The sequence below is a fragment of the Takifugu rubripes genome, chromosome 8 (genome assembly GCF_901000725.2).
Source record: "Takifugu rubripes chromosome 8, fTakRub1.2, whole genome shotgun sequence".
NCBI classification, from domain to species: Eukaryota; Metazoa; Chordata; class Actinopteri; order Tetraodontiformes; family Tetraodontidae; genus Takifugu; species Takifugu rubripes.
The window spans coordinates 5,713,149-5,730,206 of NC_042292.1; the positions used below are offsets into that span (position 1 = coordinate 5,713,149).

General features: G+C 44.8%; 1 protein-coding gene across 1 annotated transcript; it reads right to left on the reverse strand.

Moving 5' to 3' along the window:
- Positions 1 to 572: 572 nt before the first annotated feature.
- Positions 573 to 12,372, reverse strand: LOC101067776 (transmembrane protein 47-like). The gene is made up of 3 exons (XM_029840435.1): positions 11,604 to 12,372; positions 4,541 to 4,681; positions 573 to 2,167 (listed from the first exon to the last, which is right to left on the reverse strand). Exons 1-3 carry the CDS (start codon positions 11,830 to 11,832, stop codon positions 1,983 to 1,985), a joined length of 555 nt encoding a protein of 184 aa, XP_029696295.1. The 5' UTR covers positions 11,833 to 12,372; the 3' UTR covers positions 573 to 1,982.
- Between the last annotated feature and the right edge of the window lie 4,686 nt (positions 12,373 to 17,058).

Consider the following 17,058-nt stretch of genomic DNA (forward strand, 5'->3'; position numbering starts at 1 on the left):
TTTCACCGAGTGAAAAAACTGGGACAAATGGTGACGTACCGTCCACACGGCTTCATTTTAGGCCAGCCTACTTGAAATATCTCGATCAGTGGAACCATCCAACAAATAAATACAAGAAATATACACAGTGAATTTACAATATGAGGTTCAGCCCGAGTAGGCTTGCGCAGTGGGATGGAGAGGATTTTCCTCACCCCTGGCCACAATCATGCACCAGTGATGCTCACGTTACTGCAAGCAGATTACAGTACAAATATTACTGCATGTACTGGGTACTGATGAGCTTAAAGAGGAGTATTAATCCCATTATACACACAGTGTTCCTATAATCCCCTCTAAGATTATGCCTTAATTTCATGTAGTCTGATTTTTTAAACACAGGCAGGACTCTTGAAAACATCTTCCTTAGTAACAGAGAAAACAAGATTGTCTGACAGACTTGAGAGTGCCTGCGGAAACAATGGGCTTCTGTTAAATGCTTGGTTCTTCTTTCAAATGCACTGATCTTCATTTACTCTGAATGACAGGGAGGCAGCAGGATTTCTTTTTTTGTGGGGGGGGGGGGGGGGGGGGGGGGGGGGCACAGTTGCTCTGTAAGTATGTGACAATAGAGTGCACAGAAAAGATGCCACGTGCATCTGCAAGATGTTGGAGGATTCTTATTCTACATTGGGCTCCATGTGCACTCTTGAAATTGGAGCATTTTGAAGGAAGGATGGAGGCAGCAGGGTTAGCCAGTGTTTCAGCACACGGGGGAACTCAATTTACATTTCAACTGAGCGAGAACATGAAGAGGGTTCTGCACAAAGCAGGCAAAAATAACTCTATCACCTGCTCTGCTGCTCAGACTAAATTTAGAGTCACTATATGATTATAATAGCTGTTTCTCCACATATGCACGTGCAGCAATAAAGCAAACACAGCAAGCAAGATAATCCACTGATAATGCCTCTGCTATCAAAAATATCTGTTGTATTTAAAGTTAAAAAAAAAGAGGAATTTTGACAGCTTTTCAACAGTGTGGACAACTTCTCCACACAATGTCATATTGTTTAGATTGGTTGATCCTAAGTCAGCAACTAGGAACTATGGGGTGCCTCTTGGATCTATGCTTGGCCCTTTTGTTTCCGATCATCATATTTAGTGTACAAAGGTTCAAGTGTAGAAATGATTCCACTTGTGATGAAGATGAGACCTTAGCTGTGACCCTGTGTACCATTTCCAATTGGCAGATAGTATAGTTCTCCGGATGTTTCTTTTTTCTTCTGTGACTACACTACCCAAGAAAATGCCGACTAGCGTAAAAACATGTGTATTGCGAGACTGCAGCAGACTGGTGTGTGCACGGGGGACAGCTTCTGGACAAGAGGAGGTGAGGAGTACAATCCAGTCTTACACCGTCAACCACGACTAATCAATCTTGACAGCTAGATGCGCGCACCCTATGGGTTGCCCTGGTAACAGAATGTTGAGCGGGCATCTTTGTTTGACCCAGCACCTCGGTCTTCTTTATCTTGCAGAAAGTTATGCGCTGTTGTGGTTTCTGATCCTCTTCTACATCTGTGTGAATGTTTAAGAGCTCCAGCAGGGAGGAGGAAAAAGCTACGCAGCTAACAGATATGATGGCAATGGTGAGCATGAGAGCCGGGAGCAGTTGAGGGTACACGTGCCTTGCATAACCTTGCAGTAAGCATGACCTGTTCCACGACTGCGTAGGTCCAGGAGATGTTTATACTAACAAAATGAGAAAAGTGCTTGCAGTTAGATTAACATAAAAAAATGCAGGCTGAATGTAAATTCATGAACTCGGTTGCTGCAAAGTTGTCACAGTTGTGTCCTTAAGTCCTAAGCATTAAATAATTAGACCCCCATCCCCCCTCCCCGACAGTTTTCAGCAATTGGGCCTTTAAATTAAAAGACCCCTGAACCTGGTTTCATTCAGTCCCTCTGCAGATGTGTTGCTGTTGGATCATGGGCTTAAATCATAGTGAGTAAAACTCCTCATAATTTGTGGGGTTGAGACAGTAGAGGATCCCTCCGCCGAAGGAAAAGATGGTCCCACCCCAGGCCAGGCCGTAGCCCCAGTTGAACTCGTGGTAGATTCTCAGGTTGATGCTCTCGATGAACTTGATGGGGTAGAGGACCAAGCTGCAGGCTTGGAGCACAACTGGAAAACAATAACAGAAAAGGTCAAAGGTCAATGTCATTTCAAGACTTTCTACCATCTGAAGAGCAGAGGACATAATGAGGAATTGGTTTTCGCTTGTTCTTTCAGCCTTGAAAAAGGCTGTGGTGTGTTTGCTGTCTTCACCATGCTGTGTTTTGAAGGTGGGGTGGGGTTTTTTTGGGCTAAGGAAAAAGCTCTTTTCATGCCAGACAGCTCACATTGTTACTGTGGGCTTGATGCTATTGATGAATATTGCAAAAGCCTCTCAGGCACTGAGATTTTGTTTTATAGTGTTTTTTTCTGGATGAATGGAGATCTTCCAAAACATAAATAAGCTTGTGTATGTACACAGGATTGGACTGATACAAAGGTTTTGTGTTTTGATGGCAGGGAGCTGAAAGACATTGGCTCTGAAGGAGATGCTTTATGCTTGTGAGGGGCAAACTGCAAACGGTTGACCTAAATGGAGTCTTCCAGCTATTACAAAACTGCAATAAACAAAAAAGAATTCAACAGCTGCGAATCTGACATAACTAAACACAAACAAAAGAGCTGTAAATGTTTGTTCTATATTATTTATTTGCAAGTTATTAATTCTGCACATTAAAAACTGCTGCACATTATGAGCTAACAAGTAAGAAGTTTGTACTCTAAGAGGGTTTTCCACAGTGGAAGGAGGTGCATATTTTATTTATATATTAATGACTGAATCAAATATTCATTCTCAACACCGTCCCTTTGATCTATATTGAGGCTCTTGTAAAGTTTAATAAGTTTGGGTTTCCAGAATTTGCTCACTTGAGCTTAATTTGAAGCAGTCCCCATCCTGGATAAATGACAGACATTAGCATCAGCTGGGTGGAAAGCAGAGTGTGCGACCTGCAGGGGATGGACGTCATTTAGCTGTGATTACTTCATGAATCATATCTAACATATGAAAAATCAACTTGAGCAGCTGGGACAGGAGGGGGGATGTGGGGATGTAGGAAAGGGGGGGGGGCGGGGGTTGAGAGGGGTTGATAGTTGGGTAGATAAGGATTGGCTATGGAACACAGGGGGACACATCAATCCTCAAACAGAATTTAACTGGTTGGAGAAAAAAGGAGATCTGGCACATTTCTGCAGCAAATACACACCAACATGGCAGGTGTGTATTCAGAAAGAGTGAGATGGTGAGAAAAATAAACCTTAAAGAGGTTTCAGAAGTTTAAAAAAAGGATTATTTGATGTGGGATTCACTCAGGGCCTCTTAAAACCCTTAAAGCTCCACATTTAATACACTACAAAGGGGGTTTAGTGGCTGATCTGAGGACAAATAAAGGAAGATATTCTGATTGTTTGTATAGTGATGTGTATTACATAGGTGGTTTAAGGTGTTACTCCTGAAAAAAACCAAAGTGAAGTTCTTTAAACTTACAAAAGTTTCTTTGGGTTTGATCCGTGATGCTAAAAAAATAACAAAGGCAAAATATAGGAGCACACAGTTGGATTCAAATCAGCCAAAAGACACCTCTCTCAAGCTGGGCAGATGACTGCTCAATCATTACTGCGCACAAAACCATTTGATATGAATGAGCGTTCAGGTGTAAATCCAAACACAATGAAGCTATTTAATTCCAAAGCAATCCACTGCATTTCCCATTCCTCATCCATGCTTTGATGCTATTTTATGGGAGCGTCACCATCTCGTGCTTTCTGCAATTTTCACTTCAAAGGTAAGAAGGTTTTTTGGTTAGGTTTTTTTTTATATACACGGTTATCTGGAATTTTAACCAACTAGAAATAGAAACTGAGAAAAATGAATTTACACCTGAAAATAATATCCATTTCCCAATTTTCCTGGGTTGATCGAGAGTTGACCCAGTTGTTGACTGGGCCTGGCTGGCAAAATGAAATGTACATATGAAAAATTAGGTCTTCACTGCGTGAGTTTGAAGCGAGAAGGAATTCTGTATGTGAGTGTATGTGTGTCTTGGGGGTCCCTAATGACTAAGGAGTACCATTTAAATGCATGTCAGTTTTCAATGTGATTACCCTGCAACCTTCCAGTTACCTTCTCCAAATTGGCTAATTAATTGTGTGCATGATGTGTGTATTTTAGCATATAATGAGTGTGTGGCCTACCACGCAGCACTGGTCTAATCGAGTGAAGCTAATTCACTGTCTGTGAATGTACTTCCTGCACAAGTATGTCCGGGCATCTCTGCAGGGCCACACAGGAGTAAAGTGATTAACTTTGGTGGGTAAAATCATGAAAAGAACATGAAAGTTCCTGGAGAGAGCTCAGCGAACCTGTATTGTGTGTGTGTGTGTGTGTGTGTGTGTGTGTGTGTGTGTGTGTGTGTGTGTGTGTGTGTGTGTGTGTGTGCCGACCTGCAGCAAAGAGCATGAAAGCGACCGGTGTGTAGAATCGCCGTCTTGTGCCAATGCACACAGCAACCAGAGCCACCAGGAATGACATCAGCACCAGGGCCCCACCCCCTAGCAACAGGGCCAACGTAGCAACCTGCCAGTCTGTGTTGGGAAAAAGGGAAGTGATTAGGGATAAAAGAGAAGAGATCAAGTGGCAAAAGGTGGGAGATATTAACCCCCATTTATTACAAGCTATTTCAAGAAGAGTTACAACTAAATTCAGGATTGTTGAAGGCAAACGCAACTGATGCTCACGCAGCAATTCTGACCTGCAGAAGTTACCTTACAACTCGTTGAATAAAGCCACAAGCAAATCTTCAACTGCTAATGGGGCTTTGTATCCTTTTTGGGGGGTATTTGATTATGTGCGCTATGGTTTGTGGTTTTTAAAAGGGCAGATGCGGCACCCCTATATAGAAACAAGAAAACAAATAAATAAATAGGAAAGTCATAATTAGTGGATTTATTTTAAGTGAAATCTGTATATTAGAAGAAACGAGAAATTAGAGTTGGGGACAGAAGCAATGACAAGAGCACGAGAGAAGAGGGCATAATGTTACAAGGACACACAGAGGGCAGGAGGAAAGGTGATGCCAACTGGAGGGGAGGAGGAGGAGGAGGAGGAGGAGGAGGAGGAGGAGAAAGAGAAAGAGGGGGAGGAGGAGGAGGAGGAGGAAGGGGGGGAGGAGGAGGAAGAGGGGGAGGAAGAGGAGGAGGAAGAGGAGGGGGAGGAGGTGGAGGAGGAAGAGGGGGAGGAGGAGGAAGAGGGGGAGGAGGAGGAGGAGGAGGAGGAAGAGGGGGAGGAGGAGGAAGAGGGGGAGGAGGAGGAAGAGGAGGGGGAGGAGGAAGAGGGAGAGGAGGAGGAGGAAGAGGGGGAGGAGGAGGAGGAGGAGGAGGTGTGGCAGGCATGAAGAAGCTTAAGACAGAGGTGCCCAGACTGAGAATAATGGAGAGAGAGTGAAAGAGAGAGAGAGAGAGAGAGAGAGCACTTACTATGAGGCAATCTGACAAACAAAATGAGCAGAAAGCTTTGCTGGCATGTTATCAAAAATCTGTCTGCAGTTTAAGTTTGTACACTGGGAACACACACACACACACACACACACACACACACACACACACACACACACACACACACAACCATAATAACGGGATGGACACTGTGACAAAGATGCCAGAGGTTTGATGCTTTACTAAGAGTCAGATTAAGAGATCATATGTGAAAGCGAAACTTCTGGTGTTATATTAACACTATACCTAACCACAACTAATGGTGATGTGAAAACAGTGCACATGTCCTGCTGTAGGTAGCTGTGTGTCCTTGTGTGTGTGTGTGATTGATCATTCACAGCGAATGTTCTTACGTGCACCGATCTCACCACCTAAGCCAGCGGACCTCAGACAAACGCTTTGACCTCATCCACAACCTTTTATTCCAGCTGTCTGCCTTCAGACTCAGATCAGACGCGCTGCTGTCAAACTGGCCGCTGTAAAAGCTTTTTCACTTCTTTGCCAGAACAGCAGAGGCTTCAAATGAAACTAAATTAAATTATACTCCTTGAGGACATACAGTGGCTTTTAATGTGAGGCAGAAAAGCAGCCATCAATGCAAATGCAAAACATGTAGATGATGTCAGCACTGCACCGTGGGGCATTTTGGGGCAATTTATATTTCACGTTCTTGCCTTTTAATGTGTGCAAATATAAGCACTACCTACACTTTTCCTAGCATGGTTAAAATAAAGGTTAAAACGACAGATGGTGTCAGGAAGGGACAAGGAAAGGAAAGAAGCAGAAAGAGGGAGGGTGAAAGAGGGAACGAGAAATGAAAGATGAGATGCAGTGGAGGGAAGTGGAAATCAGCGAAGAGAGAGATAAAGTTTTAAAAAAATGTTTGGTTATATTTGCTGTAGTCAGCATGCAAAAAAGCAAATGGGGGCTGACTTCAAGTCTGATTTACCATCCCTGAATCATCTGTGCTACGCTGTGGAGGTAACCATAACCAATCACAAATCAATCAACTACCACATCCACAGTGTTTGAGCTGCTTGTGCTGGTTCAAAGCTGTCATGGAAACGACTTTAGCACCATTATGATGTTGACAAACGCCCCGCAGCCGTAAAAACCATCCCGTCACACTGTTGCGTTCCTCAGGGATCTGGGATTCATTTGGATTTTGCCTTCACATCGACCATCCCAATTCAGTCTTACTCGAGCAAGAAGTCGATAAAGAAATAGCTCTTCTCGGGGGATAAAACGTCCTGCCCCAGTGCCAAAATATTCTGGCATAACTTGCTAGCGCTGCCACAGCTTTGGCGGTAAATACCCCTGGGTCCTCTGAACAATCCTGGCAGCAGCGCTACAATCACCCATTCATGTAACATCTGTCCGTCGCCTCAGTGAAAACAGGAACACTTAAGCTGAAGGTCTGAAACACACGATCGCGCTGTTCGCTTCACGCCTTCACACATCAGATTAGTTCCCCCGCATCTGTCAGAACACAAGGAAACAGCTGGAGATTCCTTCCATCAGTCGTGTTCATCGATGTTGGAGGTCCTCCAAATGAGTAGAGTGGGGGTGGTGTCAGCAGGTCCAGGCCTGTCAGGAGCTCTCCGACTGCTCCATCACATACATCTCACCTTTTTAGACCTCACATGTTCATAGGCTCCAGAAAACTTCAACTGCATGCTTAGATTCCCTCTGAGGAACTCACCAGCCTGCTTAAATCCAGGCCCAGACTGCTGTGTTGTGGGCGGCATCTCAGCCTATTCATGTGACTATTTGCCTTGTGACCGGATTCCCTTTTTCCCCCCTACAAAGCTGCTCTGCGCTGTCACACGGATTAAGTGCTGTAGAACTTCGGAGTTCTCGTATCCGCGTCACAGTCGATCAGGCCAGCAGCTGCAGATGGGACACACGGTGGCATACACACAGTCATGACGCTCGCCTGTCTGCTAACCTCAAAGGGACACCATTCAATGCAAAATTAAAGCCCAAGAAAGGAGGAGAAACCTTCACAATGACTGCATTCAGTGCAACAAACGGCAAAAAAGTGTCAAGACAAACGGTTCATCTGAAGGAGATTACCACATAATAGCAGTGGAACAGCGGTATTTAGGACAATTTTGCTCTTTTATGTCCACAAATAATTTAGGAGTTGTTTATTTTAAGCCGTCTTTCTTCCCCTAATGTAAGAGTGAAAAAAACTGCTTTGAAGAGAAATGATTTGCATCCACCAAAAGGATTATGTGTGACTGGGCACATGCACAAACCTTTACCCACCAGGACACCAGCATGTGTGTGTTTGGCGAGTGGGAGATGTAGGTTCCAGGCTATTTGCGTCTGTCTGCCTGCCACATAAGTGAATGCCACATCATTTCCCATTCCTCATTCAGCCGCCACAAATAACGTGGGCGTCTCTGGGGCCTGAGCTCACTGAGAGATGGAGTCAGAGGGGAGAAGGCGAAGGAGCAGAAGCAAAGACGCGGGGAAGACTTGACCCTGGAGGAAAACGCAGGGAGCAATAGTAGAGGATGGCAAAAATGAACAAGGCCACATGATTAACATTAGAAATGTAGCCCTGAAGCCTTCAGGAGGGAGTGAAGGAGGAGAGAAAGATGAGGAGCTGGCACAAAGAAAGGAGGTCAGAAGGTACGGTTCCTTGAAAGACAAGGCTCATTTAGGAGTTACTCAAAAGGAAGGGGCGGATCGATATGCTGATAAAGAAAGATGAGACTGGCAGCGTAAGGGCATCCACAGAGGCTTCTGCTTCATGGCCTCAAACCTGTGGTGGCTGATTAGGGTCTGGAGCCAGAACTACCTTCCAGCTGCGCTCACTGATCAAACCCCAACAAACTGGTTGTCACAAGATTATCATATGTCTTTTGATTAAAAAAAATAAAATAAAACAGCCTGTCAAATGCTAATTTGGGAGTTTTACAGATAAATTTATTGGTTCTCACTGTTTTAGTCCATTGCTATGTTATATGGCGTAGACATGATAAAAATAAGAGACAAACGTGAGAAAATTAGAAAACGTTCGATTTTTATTAGCAGATTAGTCTGAGAAATCATTCCTCAAGGTCAGGTGAATGACAAATAAGCCGTCGCTTCCTTTGTCCTCTGCAGTTTATTGTGCTTTGATTTTGTTTCATTTGGCGCCTCTTTCTTCAGACTCAAGAACAGCTACGCTTGTTTATGTGACTGAATGGGAAGCATAAAATCGGATTTGTAAGAAAACAATGGAAATAAAAGATGAGACGCTGAGGAAGATGGAAGGAGCAACAGGGAGGTGATGATGAAAAGAGGGAAAGCAGAGGAGGAATGCATGGAAGGAGGGACTGTGAGGCATTCACTGTGGGAATTAAGGAGAAGGCTGCCTTACAGTGGGAACACAGGGTTGAAACGGCTCTGAGCAGAGCATGTGACAGGTAACGGCTCCCCTGATGTCTCTTCAGAAGGCAAATGCCCACTTTCTTCCTCTTAAACTGTGTCCCAGGACTGCAGGGCTTCTATGCAAAGCTGGCCGTCAGCTTATTGATGTTTCTGTTGCATCATCGATAACACGAATCTCTTCATCACTTCCACTGTGTGCCGAAGTGACAGCGTTCCATCCAGAGACAGCTGACAAATGCGAGACAGGCAATTTTTTTCCCCCCCTTGCTTTGTCTGTGGTTTCCAACAAAGCCTTAAAAAATGTCTCACGACTTGTTTAAATCACTGTTCTGCTTCCGGCTGCAAACTGTCTGTGGTGTGTGCTGAGCTGGAGGAGAGCTGCTGCTGCTAAGGAAACCAAGAAGATTAGATTTCTATTAATTATGCATTTTATTATAATTCAAATCTGTCATAGCAAAATTTTGATGAACCCCAAACTGACCAAATAATTTAACATTTCATCCCTCAGAATTCCACAAAGAACATTTGTTCTCGGTCCAGAAAAAAGACGTGAAAGTAGCTTCAAAAGACATGTTGTTTCACTTTTAGATGTGACAACCACAACGGTAGCCAAATCCCTGAGCAAGGGAGCTCATACTCACGTCACCCCAGTTGGTGTTTACAACTATATTTCTGTTCCATCTTCTCTGGATGTGTATTTTCTCTCACGGTCCAGTTAATTAAAGGCCCTGCTGTGCGTGCCAAGCAGGACAGATTTCTTCCACTGATTGAGGTATTAAATGATCTGCCTCTGCCTCTGCATGCATTGCAGACATTTTCTGTTGTTGGGCTTCCAAGCAGTTTAACCCATGGACAACCATAACCGTCAAATCCCCCAGTCCTCAGTTAGTTTTGTGTCTGTATTTTAGGGGAATCATGACAGAAAGCTAGGCTGGTTACTACTGACTTTTGATTGTCCACACAAATAACAGAAGATGCATCTAACAACTACAGTTCAGCTGAAAGCGGCTTTCACCAGGCCAGAACATGAAAAATGAGCCCACAAAATAGAATGATTTCAACAGCTGGCACACGTTAATCTGCAGATCTTGCATAAGTTGTAATATCGGTGATCTTACTGCGTACCTCAAGCATCGCTGAAGCATGAAAAGACAATTATGCAGCCGCGATCTCTTCAGTTTCACGTTATTGTTAAAAGAGAACCATCACAGTGAGAGAAAGGGATCAGCGAAATGAACAGAAACCACGGCTTTGGAGCGACTCCATTAAGTCCTGAAACGAGCCAAGGGAGCTGGCAGAGGCAGGGGAGTGGTTTATTTTAGGACTGGCAGTACGTGTCTGGGTCTGTGTGTATATGGAAGGCAACACACACACACACACACACACACACCTGTCGCGTGAGGACATCTAATTAGGAAGGAAGACTGGATGTGAAAGAAAGGTATGGCCATAAATTTTGCCATTGTGTGTGTGTGTGTGTGTGTGTGTGTGTGCGTGTGTGTGTGGTGAGGTGCAGCAGAGATGTAACAACAGAAAAATCAGAGTGTGACATAAAATATTCAGCTGGGCTTCAGAGGAGACTGTCCAGAAATAGGTCAGCTTGACGTGCTTGTCTCTTATTGGCACACAGACATGGCAATTTACACACACACGTACAGAGAGAGAGGTAGAGAGAGATTCCTTGCCTGTCACATATGTTTCAGACTCGAAATGATTGACAGATGTTCAGTAAAGACCACATCTCTCTTCAAGAGAAACACGAATGATCTCTGAGTTTCCTGGAAACCCAAGATTGATCGCTCCGCTCCAACGCTGCAAGCTCTCTGCAGAACATGACAACGGCCAAATGGAAGTTTGATGATAAGGAAAGAGGTACGGGTGGAGCTGGACAGAGCCAGCCTCTCTTTCTTCTCCTGCACCGTGATGGTAATTGGGCACATGTGGCAACACCCAGGAGAGTTGAAAGGCTATACTGTGAAGGCAGTGACAGTTCCTAGCATTAATAACCTAAAGAGTGATCATTTGCTGAAAATACTTCATTTTTTTTCTAAGCAACTACAAACAAAACCTAAGAAGCATTAATAAAAATTCAATAGCCACATTTTTGATGAGCCATTTCTAAATTCAAAGTTGCCAGATTCATTGTAAATGTGATTTTAAAATGTTTCTGTCTGTGAACAACACTGCAGGGTATATTTAAGCATACTAACAGTATTGAATGTTGAATATTTGAATCCTTACAAACTCCATAGCAGACACCATTGCTGACAAGACCTTCTGCATTTGTATGTATCCCTTGTTTATTCTTTTAATAACAGGCATCCTTCCGTATTGCTCACAAGCCTCCCTTTTTGTTTTTGCAAATGTTTCTGACATTTTCTTTGACGCCTGACTGGTGACACTTCATCTCCGCACGAATAACCTGGAAATCCCTAAAACGCAAAACCACTCATCAAGACAATCCTCCTGCCATGCTAAGATCATTGTCTGGGGGGGGGATGCCACTTAGGAGATGAGGATTCCTCCCTTAACACTGAGTTTCAGCATCATTCACAAAGATTCTCCAGACGCGGCACCGCGCGTTAAGCGTCCCATGCGCCCCGGACATGGACTCAGTGGGACTCGTTACCTGATCCCAGAGTGCTGCTGCACTGCCAGCTCTCCGTGCTCGCCGGCTTCCAGCAGGACTCCCACAGGGACAGGTAGTACTGGTCGTCAGCAGTCACCCATGCCGGGCTCATCACGGCTCCCACATCCAGGCAGAGCGCCAAGAAGACGCACACCAGTCCGACCAGCTTCAGCGGTGTCAGCGGGGAGCTGCGCGCCGACTCTTCCGTCTCGGTGACAGCGGACATCATGGCGTGGACGGAGAAAAGGAAGTGTGGAAAGCAGATCAGTGTCCTCCCTGCTGAAGGGAGCCTGACAGTGAAGCGAGAGCAGAGTTTTTGTTGTTGTTGCCGCTGCAGCCCACCGCGCTGAGACGCTTCGCCAGTGAGCAGCACCTCCGCCGCGCACCGGAGGTCTCCGCCGTTTACAGCGTTGACGTAAAGGCTCCAAAGGATCAGCGGGTGCCACAGGGTCCTAAAGAGAGAAAACAATCCAAACCTGCTCGCCCAGGTCCGTTGTTTAAAAGTGAAATTTAAGTCCCCAAAAAACTGGTCTCAAATCCTTCCAAACCCTCATTGTGGAGATGTTTGACACAGCCATTCACACTGGTTCCATTCTCCAAAAAACAGTTATTAAACTTTCTTCTTCTGGAGTCATCAACATGAATCTTGTCATGCAGCCATCACATTTACAACCAAGAAGACTGAATGGAAAAGCCTTGGGAAATGCTTAGGGCACGATAAAAAGATTCATCCGCATGCTAATGACAGCTCCATGGGAGCAGAGAGGACGCCCAGGCAGGAGGCCTCCACAGCAGAGGAAAGCAGTGCTGTCTGCATGTTTATTCAACCAGAAAGAAGGGAGGGATGGAGAGAATGATGGAAGGCTAATAATGAGCGATGAAGAGGGAGAGGTGGGAGGCAGCGTTGGAGCAGAGAGCTGATGAGGAGACAGAGGAAGGGCAACACACAAAGGTGAACGTGATGGAAGGATGGTGTTGGATCAAAGTTGATGAACAGGCTTGGAGCTGATCTATCAGCTCCTCGTGGCTTAATAAGACAATGGTTTATAAGCCATTGTCTTATAATAATAATAATAATAATAATAATAATAATAATAATAATAATAATAAGACAATACCTCCTGACAGAAGCATCATCAACATCTGGCTTTTATCTAATAAATGTCGATTAATCCCCAGTTTCAACTTTCTTCAACTACAGATTTATTAAAGCTGTAAATAAATTCCTAATTTCCTTATTTTAGCCTTTATCATTTTATCTCCCTATATCATTTCTTTCTCAGCTGTTTATGATAACCCTAAGACTAAATTTACAATAAAGCTCTTAAACTTTAGTGCAATTGAAATCACAGTGTAACCTGATGACAGCATTCGAATGGGTTTCCTGCAACAAGACTCAGATTATCAAATTAGATTACCTGTAGTTAATTGCATTCATCTATAAAAGAACATCTTCCCAGACAGTGGCGTGTCGGGTGCTTCATCTCGACCATGTGATTCCCGTTAATGGTCAATGTGGATAACTGTGGGGTCAGGAGGTCCTGACTGCGGAGGAGATGGTGGCATGAGTGGTGAAAGAACAAATGAGGAGAGGATTAACATTTTGAACCATGGAAATAATCGTTGTGGGTGAGCGCACAGGGAGAAACACACTTACAGCAGTGTTCCTCACACAGACTCGGGGAGAAGCATTTAAAAAAAGGCTGAGTCAGCCGAAGGTCAGCGTGCACTCATCAGTCTCTCATACAGACGCAGCAGACGACAGAAACAAACCCAACCTGGCACAGACGTGGTGAAAAATCACCTTTAGTCCATCAGGAAGGGTTGGAGACAATTAGATAAAGGTGATTAACACCAGGATGAATTGACAGGTGAAGCAGAGGTACCAGTCAGATCAGAGGGGAAGGAAAAAGAAATAGCTATGTGAGCTACAGAAGATACATCCTAACATGGCTGAGGGTCACGGTTCCTCGCAGGCAAACTGGCTCAGGCAAAGGTGCTCTTGACAGCAAGGACGGCTCTGGTGGGACGGCACTCCTGGGTCAATGCTGCTCCAAGGACTGGTGTCATCCCAGTATGGCTTCGTCTCCCAGCAGGTGTGGTCATGAATCATCGCCGCGGTCGCGGCTCAGGGCGCAGAATGCCGACCAAGGGAGCGTGGGGGCCACAACCGCTGGGAGCAGCACTTATTTCCACACCAGGGCTGATCGACTGTGACGACTGCTCGATTGTTATCTCGCCTTTTATGGCCTGTTGTTAACATTCCAGATGGCGGCGTGATGCACATCGGTGTAATTAACGACTCTGATACAACCTAATGAGAGTGAATTATTCTTGAGAAGGAAAAGAAGAACCACAGTGCAAGACAAATATATTTTTCTGAGAGCTCCAAATGGCAAAACATAAAGGAGGAAAACGATGAGGGAAGTCTCTCACCTTCCAGCAGCTTCTTTGCATTTACAAATGTGCCGTTTGCAGCCTGCCGTGCTGTTTCCTCGCAGGTAAACGGAAGCAGATCGTTGTGGCATCAGCCAGCGCCCAAGTCGAAATGTTATGTGCGAGGCGCGTGGCCGCAGATGCAGGCGTGACACGGCTCAGTGCACACAACCCAGATCGATCACGGTAAAAGACCAACAGCACACAATTAAGTGTGGAGCCTTGACGAGTGCTGCAGCGCCAAATAAATCCCAACAAAGTGGTGGAGGGACGCAACGTTACACTGGTGACAAAAACACTAAACGCCCTGCTTTGAAATCACCAATTAATGAGGACACACGGGACAATACTGAAAGATTTAAGGGCACCAAAGGGAACTTTGACTTCTCTTTGACCTTGGAAAACTCGTCCTTGTCCAAATCGCATCCGTCCATCATGGCATCACGATAATGTTTGAACTCACTTTGTCCAGTGGTCAAACGTGCACCTGTAGAAGATTGCAGGCACAACATATTGGTGCCATTTACAGTGACCATAGACGTTTTCTTTGACCGAAGAGCTGTGAGTGAAGGATCTGCCTGAGGGAGAAATGAGGGCGAACCAGTTAAGCAATCTTATGTGACCATTTTGTCAACATGTATGAGAACAAACTGAATCACGCTGAGCGGTGCGCATCGGATGTGGCAGCCTCTGGTTTGATTTATGCATTTGCAGTCAGAACCGGGGGGCTGTTATTTTGTTCGGATAATCCTTGAAGCTGAAGACTAAGTGTTATGTGTCCTACTCAGCTGAGGTAAAGACAGAAATAAGGCGCAGCTGAATACAGAGTAGAAGATTTTGATGTCTTTCTCAAGGACAGGTAGCATTCTTAAGGCCGTGCTGCCGCACAGTTCCCTCACATAACCAATAATGAAATAATAAAGTTTTGGACTTATATACAACAGCAAATAAATGTATGAAATGAAAGACTAAGTGCTCTGTGAGTCTTGTTATTCACGATGGTGTTTACCAGATTAAAAAAACAACACGCTTGAATGAAACTGACAGTGAAGAACGAGCCCTGGCTGCGGCTGCTGCCCAGTTTTTGTTTAACGGGAATTTAACTCTTCCATTGTCTTTGAAGGGACGACAACGCGGAGCCGCAGCGCTCCGCTGAGCATCGATAATGAATCCGACGATTCTTCAAAAGAGGAAACGACTCTCTGGGGGTCTGCAGCAAATGATTTGCTTAATAGCGCCTTTTTTCATTTGGCACTAATTGCAAGAGTGCAGAGTATTTGTATGCTCGTTTTGTTTTCCAAGGATGTGATTGAAACTGCTGTAGTGGTGTATCAAATAAACTACACACAGACAGCGACGGTCCCACAGGTGTTCTTCGATCCATTTTGGCCAGGCTGAAAGTCATTTAGGAAAACTTAATGGTTTATTTGTCTTTTGTTCGCGAGAAAGAGGCTTTCACTTCACCGAAAGTGGATTCAAAAATATATACATCTACTGTCGAACACAACAAAGAGGAACAAGGGAGTGGAAATGTTAACCTAAAGGCCAAGTGCAGTGTTCCACAACTAGAAGATGCAGCTGGTCAAAGCGAGGAAATGACAGCTGATGAGGAGCCCGCTCGGAAAACTGCAGCCTCAGTCTTGATTTCAGACTTTTTGACGCACGTTATGGGATTGCATTGGTTGACATATTCAAGTGAAGTTTTAGTCTTCAGGACCAGTGGACATTGCTGACTCCTCCGTGTGCTGGGCGTGATGCTTTTGCCAAAGATCCCAACATAAAGTGCTGCTTATCAACGCCCTCTTTTGCACTTCGTAGGGCTCCGCTTGAACCCTACCTGCTCTGACCCCTCAGGCAGAAAACTTACGAAAACTTTGCAGACCACATTACTCTTAGGTCATTAGGACAAACCCCCAATCATGTGGTTCTTTAAGTGACCTTTAACGGTGCTGTTGAAAATTGAATTTGATGCACTCTATGACATCACGCCGTTGCCACAGCTCCCTGGTGAGTGACATTTGGAGAGGGTGGAAAGCAGTCCTGTTGTCCATACATATTCACAGAAAAATACAGGAAATTGAGGCAAAATCTGAGACAAGTTTGCAGGAGGGAGCACAAGGTTCACTTCGCAGGCAAGTTCAACCTCATTTATTTGGGAGGAGCGGAAAACCCAGCAGACTTCCTCCCTGTGCTTAACGATGCATGCTGTTTAAAAATAATGCAGGTTTTAAAGGTAATTTAAATCTTATCTAGGCTGATCGTAACAGCCAATGCATGAGGACAAAAGCCTGTCAGCTGCATATTACTCCTCGCCGCTGGATCTGTGACACCATACCGGCGCCTCGTGCACTGCGGGAAGAAGCCCAACACACCTGGTATATATCTCAAAACTATTGTTGATGTAATTCCAAAGAGTCGTTATGTGAGGGTCATGTTTACAGCCTGCCCTTAAACATAAATCACCAGTGACTGCAATAACTTGGTCCATGCTAATGTCCCTCAAAGGTCCCCTTTGTTCAGGCGGAGAGCATTTAATTTTCGTTGGAAAAGACAAAAGCCTTTTTCAAATTTTCTCCTCTGCATGTGTGATGATGGGTTATTATTATTACAGCGGATCATTAGCATATTTCATATCCTGCTGCTGAGCGTTTCCAGCTCTGTATCTGTCTCCATCGGCAGTGGAGTCAACACGCAGGTGATGCAGCAGAAAAATGAATGCAAAACACACAAACAAACACACACGCACACAGTAACAGCAAACACTGAGACGACACTGGCTCGTCACTCCCTGAGACACGTGCGTGCAGCCATCAGTCGCTGTATAAGCTGCAAACTGAATAATAATGCATTTAAATGAAAGACACACGTGGGTGTGCACGCTCACAGCAGGACAGGGGCTTGTACACAATCTGTCATGTCACCAAAGCTGCTTCCGACTCTGTCACAAAGCATTAACACAACCCAGACAAACACATCAAACAAATGCTCCTTTATTAAACACTCCAACGCAAGCACCAAG